This window comes from Mobula hypostoma, chromosome 28, assembly GCF_963921235.1.
Source record: "Mobula hypostoma chromosome 28, sMobHyp1.1, whole genome shotgun sequence".
NCBI classification, from domain to species: domain Eukaryota; kingdom Metazoa; phylum Chordata; class Chondrichthyes; order Myliobatiformes; family Myliobatidae; genus Mobula; species Mobula hypostoma.
Window position 1 is genome coordinate 29,500,522 of NC_086124.1, and position 12,698 is coordinate 29,513,219.

Here is a 12,698-nt window from a genome sequence, read left to right on the forward strand (position 1 = left end):
TAATCTTCCAGAAATAGTAAGGGACAGAGGGTCCAGTGAGATGGAGGAACTGAGCGAAATACATGTTAGTAGGGAAGTGGTGTTAGGTAAATTGAAGGGGATGAAGGCAGATAAATCCCCAGGGCCAGATGGTCTGCATCCTAGAGTGCTTAAGGAAGTAGCCGAAGAAATAGTGGATGCATTAGTGATAATTTTTCAAAACTCGTTAGATTCTGGACTAGTTCCTGAGGATTGGAGGGTGGCTAATGTAACCCCACTTTTTAAAAAAGGAGGGAGAGAGAAACCGGGGAATTATAGACCAGTTAGCCTAACGTCGGTGGTGGGGAAACTGCTGGAGTCAGTTATCAAGGATGTGATAACAGCACATTTGGAAAGCGGTGAAATGATCGGACAAAGTCAGCATGGATTTGTGAAAGGAAAATCATGTCTGACGAATCTCATAGAATTTTTTGAGGATGTAACTAGTAGAGTGGATAGGGGAGAACCAGTGGATGTGGTATATTTGGATTTTCAAAAGGCTTTTGACAAGGTCCCACACAGGAGATTAGTGTGCAAACTTAAAGCACACGGTATTGGGGGTAAGGTATTGGTGTGGGTGGAGAATTGGTTAGCAGACAGGAAGCAAAGAGTGGGAATAAACGAGACCGTTTCAGAATGGCAGGCGGTGACTAGTGGGGTACCGCAAGGCTCAGTGCTGGGACCCCAGTTGTTTACAATATATATTAATGACTTGGATGAGGGAATTAAATGCAGCATCTCCAAGTTTGCGGATGACACGAAGCTGGGTGGCAGTGTTAGCTGTGAGGAGGATGCAGGGTGACTTGGATAGGTTGGGTGAGTGGGCAAATTCATGGCAGATGCAATTTAATGTGGATAAATGTGAAGTTATCCACTTTGGTGGCAAAAATAGGAAAACAGATTATTATCTGAATGGTGGCCGATTAGGAAAAGGGGAGGTGCAATGAGACCTGGGTGTCATTATACACCAGTCATTGAAAGTGGGCATGCAGGTACAGCAGGCGGTGAAAAAGGCAAATGGTATGCTGGCATTCATAGCGAGAGGATTCGAGTACAGGAGCAGGGAGGTACTACTGCAGTTGTACAAGGCCTTGGTGAGACCACACCTGGAGTATTGTGTGCAGTTTTGGTCCCCTAATCTGAGGAAAGACATCTTTGCCATAGAGGGAGTACAAAGAAGGTTCACCAGATTGATTCCTGGGATGGCAGGACTTTCATATGAAGAAAGACTGGATGAACTGGGCTTGTACTCGTTGGAATTTAGAAGATTGAGGGGGGATCTGATTGAAACGTATAAGATCCTAAAGGGATTGGACAGGCTAGATGCAGGAAGATTGTTCCCGATGTTGGGGAAGTCCAGAACGAGGGGTCACAGTTTGAGGATAGAGGGGAAGCCTTTTAGGACCGAGATTAGGAAAAACTTCTTCACACAGAGAGTGGTGAATCTGTGGAATTCTCTGCCACAGCAAACTGTTGAGGCCAGTTCATTGGCTATGTTTAAGAGGGAGTTAGATATGGCCCTTGTGGCTACAGGGGTCAGGGGGTATGGAGGGAAGGCTGGGGCGGGGTTCTGAGTTGGATGATCAGCTATGATCATAATAAGTGGTGGTGCAGGCTCGGAGGGCCGAATGGCCTACTGCTGCACCTATTTTCTATGTTTCTATGTTTCTATCTGACTTTAGCTTCTCCTTCTCAAACTGCACGGTGAATTACAGCCGAATGCTGACTCTGTGGAATGCTGTACCGCAGACTGTGGTGCAGGCCAAAGTCCGTGGGTATATTTAAAGCAGAAGTTGATAAATTCCTGATTGGTCGGGGCATCAAAGGATATGGTGAGAGGGCAGGTGTATGGGGTTGAATGGGATCCGGGATCAGCTATGATGGAATGGCAGAGCAGACTCGATGGGCTGAATGGCCTAATTCTGCTCCTTTATCTTGTGGTCTTATGATCACATATTTTCTCATATTATGAAATCTGTAATCACAGTGTAGTCTACAACAGGAGTACAGTACAATGACAGCAATTGCAGACAATACTCCTGGTGTGGGTCTGACGCAGGGATACAGAGACAGGAACTGTGCACGGTGCTCCTGGTGTGGGTCTGATTCAGGGATACAGAGATAGGAACTGTGCACAGTTCTCCCAGTGTGGGTCTGACCCAGGGGAATACAGAGATGGAAACTGTGCATGGTGCTCCTGGTGTAGGCCTGACCCTGGGGAATATGGAGATGGGAACTGTGTATGGTGCTCCCAGTGTAGGTCTGACTTCAGCGGATATGGAGTCAAGAACTATGTACGGTGCACCAGGTGTGGGTCTGACCCCGGGGAGTATGGAGATGGGAACTGTGTATGGTGCTTCTGGTGTGGGGCTGACCCAGGGGATATGGAGACACAAACTATGCATTGTGCTCCCAGTGTGGGGTTGACCCAGGGGATAGGGAGTCAAGAGTTGTGTATGGTGCTTCCGTTGTGGGGCTGACCCAGGGGATAGGGAGTCAGGAGTTGTGTATGGTGCTTCCGGTGTGGGGCTGACCCAGCGGATAGGGAGTCAGGAACTGTACGTGGTACTCCTGGTATGGGTCTGACCCAGGGGATAGGGAGTCAGAAACTATGCATTGTGCTCCCGGTGTGGATCTAACCCTGGGGGAGATGGGATCTGATCCCGGGGGACGTGGAGACAGGAACATTTATAACAGGTATCTTGTCCCTTCACTGGTGCAGATATTTTACCGTCTGAACCCAGCAAGCTCCTGAGCCCCAGGAGCTCTGACTCCGTTCACCCATCCCAACCAGATCCTGCGCTGGCTCTTTGTGTAGGCCGACGGCTGGTCGAGACGTCGTTTATTGTGGGTGATGAAATTCCTTGCTCGCACGAATCTCATAATTAAACAGTGTTCACGGTAATAAATGGTGTGACGCGAGCCAAACAGCCACATGGGGCAAAGACTGTCGTGCACTGCAGGAAGAAGCTCCTTTGACCCCCCTCATTAACGGGGCACTTTCTCTCACAGAACTGCTGCTTGTTGGATTGTTTTTATTTGTTTTTCACACCATTCTCTGTAAGCTCTAGGCAGGGGTTCTCCATTTTTTTTATACCATGGACCCAATACCATTAAGAAAAGGGTCATTGGATCCCAGGTTGGGAACCTCTGCTGTAGCGACTTCTGTGGTCTCTCGAGAAATGCGGAATAACTGAGAGAGGGAGAGTTAAAGGTCCGTGAAAGCGGCGTCATTACCGGGAAGGTGATGTGAACGTACGCTCAGTGGGCACTGGATTAGGGGCACTGCTCATTAATGCAAATACCTCATCAGCCAATCACGTGCCAGCAGCTCAGTGCATAAAAGCATGCCGACATGGTCAAGAGGTTCAGTTGTTGTTCAGACCAAACACTAGAATGGGGGAAGAAATGTGATCTAAGTGACTGACTGCAGAATGGTTGTTGGTGCCAGATGGGGTGGTTTGAGTATCTCAGCAACTGCTGATCTGGGATTTTTGCACACAACAGTCTCTAGAGTTTACAGAGAATGATGTGATGAAGAAACAAAAAATATCCAGTGAGCAGCAGTTCTGAGGGCGAAAACTGACAGGAAGGTGACAGTAACTCAAATAACCACACGTTACCACAGCGCTGTGCAGAAGAGCATCTCTGAATGCACAGCACGTCGAACCTTGAAGTGGATGGGCTCCAGCAGCAACACCCATGAGCCTACACTCAGTGGTTACTTGATTAGAAACAGGAAGCACCCAATAAAGTGGTCAGGCAGTGTAGATCACATTCCCTCTTCTGAGGTCATTGCAAAGCCTCCCCGGCCTTCCAGAACTCTACACAAGTGCAGCCTCAGCAAAGTTCCATGCAGGTGCGACCTGACTTCCTGACGCTTGTACTCAGTGCCCTGACCGTTGGAAGACAAGCACGCCCGGCAGCCTTCTTTACTACCCTTTGTGTCGCCACTCTCTACGAGCTGTGGACTCGCGTCCCAAAGATCCCCCTGAAAGACGTGATTGATTCAGAGTTATAACGTGGGGGAAGAAGTTGTTCTTAAGTCTGGGTTTTGAGCTCCTGTGGAATCTCCTAGTCGGTAGAGGGTGGCGGATTATCGGGATCTTAAACACAAAAGATTCTGCAGATGCTGGAAATCCAGAGAAGCACATACAAGATGCTGGCACAACTCTCAGGACAGGCAGAAAAGGAATAAAGAGTCGACGTTTTGGGGCTGAGATTTATTGGAGTCTTGTTGTATTGTGAAGGATATTGAATGTATCTGTCCAGGGATGATCTTCCCTGAGACAGTGATGGATGGGTTGTCTCCTGCCGGGGTTAATTTTCAGTAATGCTTTCTCCTCCTCTCTCCCCAGATGTGTTTCAGAGTGCGCTGACTCTGGGAAGGTTCCCTGCCATCTTGGTCACCTACAGTGCCAGTGCATTGCTGCACGTGAGTACAACTACCTCACATCCTGAGGGGGAGGGCACAGGCTCTCCAGGGTTTGTGGTTTCCAATTGCAGTTTACCACCAGTGCCAGCAATCAGTTTACGAAATCTACTTAAATAAGATCAAATGGTCTTTGGAGTCTATTTATAGATTGCACTACAGCAAACAGTCCACAGAGTCTACTTAACATGCAAAGGCATACCACCTCAAGCAGTCTGCCAAGTATTTTTACACTGCACTACATCAAACACTCCACAGAATCTCCTTTAACAGCAGTCTACGGTGTCTGTTTATGCAATGTTCTGCAGTAACCAGTCGATAGAATCCAATTAATAAGCTACAGCCAGTAGCTCCCCTCTCAGTCTGCACAGGCTTAATTATACACAGCTCTATAGCAAAGTCCACCGAATCTACAAAAGCAACATCAAACAGCCTACGGAGTTTATTTACTCAGTGCAATGGTTAACCTACTCATGGAGAATCTATTTTCACAATGGGAACAGCGGCCAACTAACGCAATTTATATAAATAGTGCAGCAAACAGTCTGTAGAATCTACTTGACACACTACAGATGCTACAGCAGTCTGCAGAATCTACTTAAAACAAACACACTGTGCAGTGTTTGTGAACAAAACTGCAGCAGCAACTGCTGATAATGGATTATTTGGTTGGAGGGAAATTCCACTCGACAAGTTGTACTTACTGCCCATTATGCTACTGGTGTCTAGGGCAACAATGAAGATTCTCTGTCTTTGGGATTTCAAGGCTTCCTTCATTGTGTCAGTAGCTTCCTCTCAGTTTTCACTACTGTCAGTCATGAAAGTCCCGAGTGGAGACTCGAATGCTGTCACGCACAGATATAGGATTCTTCACTGCTGTTTCCATAACTGTTTTGTTTTGCCAGTCAGGATTGTTAGCCCTGAGCTGAACTGAACCCCCGCCCCCCGCAACTTAGAGGATCGGTGGACCTCTCTTAGTCTGGCCTCTACCCTTTGACCTGTTAGGCATGGGTGACCCTACCAAGAGCAGAAGCATAAAGCCCTGACTCCAGCCAACATCGCTCTCCGGATCATTGAGGCACACAAACCTCCAAACCCAAAGACAAGGTTGTGGGCATCTTGGAGAGCTCCACAAGTTGTGTGTGCAGTTAAATTGGGCCGAGAACTGATGGTTTGATGAGCCACGTTTAAAAGCTCCTTTTATCCTAATGTGGGAGGCAGGTGCAGTCTGCAAGCCACTTTGTTGGCCATTAGGTGGAATGTTTTGCCTTGTTGAGTTGTACTACTGATTTCCGCATCTCGTTCCAGGGCCTCAGTTTTCACCTTGGAGCCATCCTCTTCTCGCTCGGATTTATCACCTATGTTGAACACGGTGAGTTCCCCGATTTCCTGTAACTCCGCCATAAGATCCTGGGCTCTGGAATTCCCCCTCTGAGCCCCACCACCCATCCTGTTGACCCTGTCATCAACCGGTCTAGGTTAGATGATTGACTATCAAATCTTAATTAATTCAGAGCTTGCAGTTTACTTATTAATTGATTGATCGATACAATGTGGAACTGGCCCTTCCAGCCCTTTGGGCAACACTCCGATTTAACCCTTCCCTAATCACAGGACAGGCCCTTCCAGCCCTTTGGGCAACACTCCGATTTAACCCTTCCCTAATCACGGGACAGGCCCTTCCAGCCCTTTGGGCAACACTCCGATTTAACCCTTCCCTAATCACGGGACAGGCCCTTCCAGCCCTTTGGGCAACACTCCGATTTAACCCTTCCCTAATCACGGGACAGGCCCTTCCAGCCCTTTGGGCAACACTCCGATTTAACCCTTCCCTAATCACGGGACAGGCCCTTGCAGCCCTTTGGGCAACACTCCAATTTAACCCTTCCCTAATCACGGGACGGGCCCTTCCAGCCCTTTGGGCAACACTCCAATTTAACCCTTCCCTAATCACAGGACAGGCCCTTCCAGCCCTTTGGGCAACACTCGGACTTAACCTTTCCCTAGTCACGGGACTGGCCCTTCCTGCCCCTTGAGCAACACTCTGATTTAACCCTTCCCTAATCACGGGACAATTTACAGTGACCAATTAACAAACCAACTGGGACTGTGGGAGGAAATCAGAGCACCCGGAGGAAACCCATGTGGTCACAGGGAGAAAGTACAAGCTCCTTACAGGCAGGAGTGGGAATCGAACCTGGATCGCTGCTACTATAAAGTGTTGTTGTAACCACTACACTACTGTGCCATCCCAATTTATCATTTCTACACTATTATATATAGACTCCTGGCCAAAACTTATTAAACTAGGGAAGTTTTTGACAAACTTCTATAGATGTGCAGCAGAGAGTATTCTGATTGGCGTGGTCTAGAAACATCAATGCCCAAGAATGGAAAGACCCTACAAAAAAGTGATGGACGCAGCCCAGTCCGGCACAGGGAAAGCCCTCTCCACAAGTGAGCACATCTATAAGGAGCAGTGCCACAAGAAAGCAACATTCATCACCAAGTATCCCCACTGTGTTGCTTTTATTCGCTGCTGCCTTTGTGAAGAAGGTACAGGAGCCTCGGGTCCCACACCTCCACGTTCAGGAACAGTTATTATCCTTGAACCAGCATGGATAACTTCACTCACCTCAACACCAAACTGACTCCACAACCTACGCACTCACTTTGAAGGACTGTACAACTCATGTTCTCATTATTTATTTATTTTTACATTTGTACAGTTTGTCTTCTTCACATTAGTTGTTTGTCCGTCTTACTGTGTAGTTTTTCATTAATTCTATTGTATTTCTTTGTTCTTCTGTGAATGTCTGCAAGAAAATGAATCTCAGTGACATAAGTGCACAATGATTTTACTTTGAAGTCCCGTCCCATTTTCCTTCGTTCCAAAGAGAAAAGCCCAAGCTCACTCAAACTATCTGTATTATCCAAAAGCTTACTAATATGCCCATCTACATTTTTGTTCGAATCACACAACTTGAACTGGAGAGCTGCCGGCCCATTCCCTTCAGAACCCCACTGGACGCAGAGCTCCAGACAGGACAAAATACCCTTTCACCACTACCTGTGGGCAGCCCAGTTCCAAATCCAGTTTACCATGTACTCCCGTTTTCTGGTTCGGGGTGGGATCTTATGGAATGCTTGAGATGGGAAAGTCGGTGATGATAGTGGCAGGAGGTGGGGGATATAGATAGATCAAGAGAGAGTGCAAAGGTATGGTAAATGTATCAATCTGTTATTTACGGAAGGAGGTTGATGCTTTGGGAGAGGGCTTACTAGACCGTTATCTGGTATGGGTGAGGTCAGACAGGCTGGGCTTGTATCCCCTGGAGTTTATTAGGGCGATGAGAGGGGACTGGACTGAGAAGTACAAGATCCCAAGAAGAGGATGTGGAGAGTTTGTTCCTTGTGGGAGAATCTAGCCTAAAAATCTGGGGCCTCTTTTAAAATGGAGTCAAGCTGAAGCTTTGTTCACAAGCCACCCCCTTCCTCGAGGCCGTGAACACGGAGTCTGTGAGAAAGTTTTCAAAGTAGAAAGAAATCGGTCACAATCTGATTAGTATGGTCGGCTTGAGGGGGCATCAGATTTTCCTGTATTCCTTACAAAACCCCACCCCTTAAGTATCTTTACTACAGAGGTTCCCAACCCAGGTTAATGGTAGGAACCCTCGCCTTACTATATCATGAAGCAATACGGCTCACAACTAGACCCTTTGGCCGAGATGCCCACCTATTCTAGTCCCACCTAGCCGTATCCCTCTGAACCTTTCCTGTCCAGATGTCTCTCTTAAATGTTATTGTACTCCGGCAGCTTGTTTGAAGAATTTCTGTGCTGGATCTGTGGAATTCATTGCCACAGGCAGCTGTGGAGGCCAAGTCACTGGGTATGATGAAAGGGGAGATTGATAGTCGTAGGGTTTGAAAGGTTACAGGCAGAAGGCAGGAGAATCGGGTTAAGAAGGAAATGGATCAGCCATGAAAAATGGCGGAGCAGAGTCATTGGGCCGAATATCCTAATTCTGCTCCGATGTCTTATGATTCAGGGATGTGTGTAGGGCCAGGGAGTTGGTATGCACCACAGACCTGTTTCAGGGAAAGGCTGTGGGTCAAGGTTGTTTTGAAGGCTTGAGCTGGTAAGTGCCATGATCGGCCTCTAGAAGGACTTCACGGTAGTGTTTGTCAGAGCCTCTGTGGTACTACGATGGTAGCCCCACAGCGTGTGGGTGAGCTGTGGGAAAGAGATTTTGGGAATGTTGGAAGGGTTAAGCCAATTCTCTCAACCTAAGCTCTTCCAAGTTCATCTTTGGGGTCTAGTCTACACCTCCCAGTCCAATCCTGAGACAAGTTCTTGCTCCACCCGCCCCCCCACCGATGCCTGGCTGCTCTCTTCACTGGCACGAGTCTGGGGAAGGGCCATTGTTCTTGTCAGTCAAAGGCTGCTCTCATTCTCCACAGTCCTGCGGGCCAAGCTAGCGACCATCCTCAGTGCCTGCGTCCTGTCCCGGAGGTGTCCAGCGGCTTGTTCCCACCGCAATAAGTCGGTGAGTATGCGGGGGTGGGGTGTGGACAATAGGGGGGAGGATGCAGCAGCGAGTGATGGGGGGGTTGTGGTCATTAGGGGCCTTCAGAACAATGTGAGCCCCACGTCCCTCTCCGATGTGACCCCCCCACGTCCCTCTCCGACGTGACCCCCCCACGTCCCTCTCCGACGTGACCCCCCCACGTCCCTCTCCGACGTGACCCCCCCACGTCCCTCTCCGACGTGACCCCCCCACGTCCCTCTCCGACGTGACCCCCCACGTCCCTCTCCGACGTGACCCCCCACGTCCCTCTCCGACGTGACCCCCCACGTCCCTCTCCGACGTGACTCCCCACGTCCCTCTCCGACGTGACCCCCCACGTCCCATTCCGACGTGACCCCCCACGTCCCTCTCCGACGTGACCCCCCACGTCCCTCTCCGACGTGACCCCCCCACGTCCCTCTCCGACGTGACCCCCCCCACGTCCCTCTCCGACGTGAACCCCCCCCACGTTACCAACCGACGTGACCCCCCCACGTCCCTCTCCGACGTGACCCCCCCGTCCCTCTCCGACGTGACCCCCCCCCACGTCCCTCTCCGACGTGAACCCCCCCACGTCCCTCTCCGACGTGACCCCCCCACCCCTGTCACCCTCTGATGAGAACCCTCCCCTCCCACTGATGCAGCCACCCTGTTCCCCCCATGAGTCCCATTACCCATCCTCACCCCGTTACCTCTCCCTTGCCCCCACCCACCCCGTCCCTCTCCCCCTTCTTCCACCATGTCCCATGCTAGAGATTGTGATTTATTTCCCGGGTGTTTTGACATCTGTGTTTGTACCTTCCGCTCCCCCCCCCCATTTCAATTCTCCCTTTTCAACCCCCTCCCTTACTCTCTGCACCTCCCCACAGAATCTCATGGTTTGGACCATCAACCTCCTGTTCGGCTCCCTCAGCATCTTCTACCTCACTTATCTGGGATCTTTCTTCGACATTGACGTCGAGGATGAGGTGGAGGAGGAGGTACGTTGGGTGGCGGGGGGGGGTAGGTGGGTGGGCGAGTCATCACCATTAGACCTAGGAGAGGAATTAGGCCATCTGGCCCATCAAGTCTGCACCATCGTTCCACCATGGCTGATTTATTATCCCTGTCAACACCATTCTCCTGCCTTCACCCTGTAACCTTTGACACCCCGACTTAATAATCACCCTCCGCTTTCAGTAGACTCAATGACCTCCACAGCCATCTGCGGCAATGAATGCCTCAGATTTACCAACCTCTGCATAAAGAACTTCCTCCTCCTAACTGGGGACGTCTTTATATCATGTGGCTGTGCCCTCCGGTGCTAGGCTCCCCCACTACTGGAAACATCCCGTCCACATGGACTCTGGGCCTTTCAATATTCGATCGGTTTCAGTGAGATGCACCCATGTTCTAAACTCCAGCGAGTACAGACCCAGAGCCACCTCATACATTAAGACATTGATTCGCAGGGCCATTCTCGTGAACCCTCTCCTAAGCCCTTAACTAAGGTGCCCAAAATTGCTCTCAACAATCAAAGTGCGGTCTGACCAACGGTTTATAAAGCCTCAGCATTGCTTTTATATTATAGTCCACATGTGGACACGTGGCCAACTGGTTAAGGCATTCGACTAGCGATCTGAAGGTCGGGAGTTTGAGCCCCAGCTGAGGCAATGTGTTGTGTCCTTGAGCAAGGAACTTAACCACACAGTGCTCTGCGACAACACTGGTGCCAAGCTGTATGGGTCCTAATGCCCTTCCCTTGGACAACATCGCTGGCGTGGAGAGGGGAGACTTGCAGCATGGGCAACTCCCGGTCTTCCATACAACCTTGCCCAGGCCTGCGCCCTGGAGAGTGAAGACTTTCCAGGCGCAGATCCATGGTCTCGCAAGACTAACGGATGCCTCTGAAAAAGTGGGAATGCTGGACTGTCCTGCAGCAAGGAGAGGGTGGGGAGGGGGGGTTGGCCCCTGGTTCCTGTGCACTCTGTATGTTTTCCCAGGCAGTACAGGACCGTACGGGAGTGTGGTGGTTAGCACAATGCTTTACAGTACCGGTGACCCAGGTTCAATTCCAGCCTCTGCCTGTAAGGAGTTTGTACGCTCTGCCTGTGACTGTGTGGGTTTCCTCCGGGTGCTCTGGTTTCCTCCCACAGTCCAAAGACGTACCGTTTGGTAGGTTAATTGATTCTGTGATTAGGTTCGCATTAAATCAGGATAAACAGCCGAGACCCTTTTTTATTGCCTTGGTAAAGCAGCTTGCTTTTATCAAAAACCCCACCCACCCCAGACATTTGCTCTTCTTCTCACCCCCCTCCCCAATCAGACAGAAGATATAAAAGCCTCAAACCACGTGCCACCAGACCGGTACCCTGCTGTTCTAGTACGATAGGATGGACTCTCCACCTCACGGTCTACCTCATTATGGCCTTGCACCTGCATTGCACACACTCTGTAGCTGTTACACTTTATCTTCTTTTGTATTTTACTCTTCTGTTTCACTCTATTTAAACATGCCCACCTTCAAATCATGCTGCCTCATATTCGCCATTTCTGCTCTGGATGAAGTCTCTGCCCGCTCCCATCTCTGCCTCATCATCTTGTGCATCTCTCTCGGGTCAGCTCTCATCCTCCGTCACTCCAAAGAGAGAAGCCCTAGCTCGCTCAACCTCTCCTCATAAGACATGACCTCTAACTCAGACAGTGCCCCGGTAAATCTTTGCATCCACCCCGGACGTTCTGTGCTCTCTCTTTCCCATCAGCCGGAAGATGCTAGAGCCTTAAAGCACGTCCCACCAGGCTCGAGCACAGCTTCGAGCCCACTGTTAGCAGACTCTTGTGCGACTCCCGACCTTGTTATGTTTTTGCACCTCGTTGCCTATCTGCATCGCACTTGCTCTGTGACTGTCACACTTTATTCTGCACTCTGTCACTGTTCTCCTTTGCTCAGGGTGAAATGCTTAGTTCTGTACGAAGTCTGCAAGGCAAGCTTTTCACTGTACAACCGTACAGGCGACAAGAGTAAACCAAGACGGAATTCCAGTGTCCGTACAGCCCAGAGTGTCGTACCAAACTGAACGGACACATTTCCCTCTGCTAGCACACAGTCCCTCTCCCTCCTCGCACATTCACTAAGTGCATCTGCTGCAGGGTTTCCCAATCTACCTTATTCCACAGAGCCTCGGAATTAAGCGAGCGCTCCGCGGACCCCAGGGTTGTCCTCCTTCACCGCCATCCGTGGCAGTGCACCCACACAAACACAACCTTGCTTCCTCGAACTTACCGGAAAACTCTTGATGGGAAAGCCACAGCCCAGCGGATCGCGGGAAGAGCCCTCCGCACCAGTCAGCCCGTGCAGCCCTTCAGATCGATCCCTGACACACCGTACGCCTTCTTGGCCGCCTTATCAGCGTGGGGCAACTGTGGCTGTGAACCCCCAGATTCGCCTGGTCCTCCACACTGCCAAGAATCCTGCCGTTAGACCTGTAGTCTGCCTTGGAGTTCGGCCTTCCGAAGTGAATCCCTTCACAAGTGTACTGAGAGAGACCGATCAGCCTGTTACGACGGCGACAGAGCTCAGTTCTGGTGGGGAGGGGATCACCGTCCCTCTGAGGCGTTCAGGAGTCTCGGGTTAACTGTCTGAAGGTGCCCACTGCGGCCGATCAGTGGGGTGGGTGTCGGGGATGGGGAGTTTATGCGCG

The 12,698-nt window shown here is 50.3% G+C and overlaps 1 protein-coding gene across 1 annotated transcript in view; it reads left to right on the top strand.

Moving 5' to 3' along the window:
- LOC134338707 (protein-serine O-palmitoleoyltransferase porcupine-like) overlaps positions 1–12,698 on the top strand; it is a 44,386-nt gene that overhangs the window by 29,333 nt on the left and 2,355 nt on the right. Inside the window, exons 9-12 of the mRNA XM_063034753.1 lie at positions 4,377–4,453; positions 5,759–5,822; positions 8,912–8,997; positions 9,888–9,998. Coding sequence (XP_062890823.1) covers positions 4,377–4,453; positions 5,759–5,822; positions 8,912–8,997; positions 9,888–9,998 — 338 coding nt within the window. The remainder of the gene's footprint in view (positions 1–4,376; positions 4,454–5,758; positions 5,823–8,911; positions 8,998–9,887; positions 9,999–12,698) is intronic.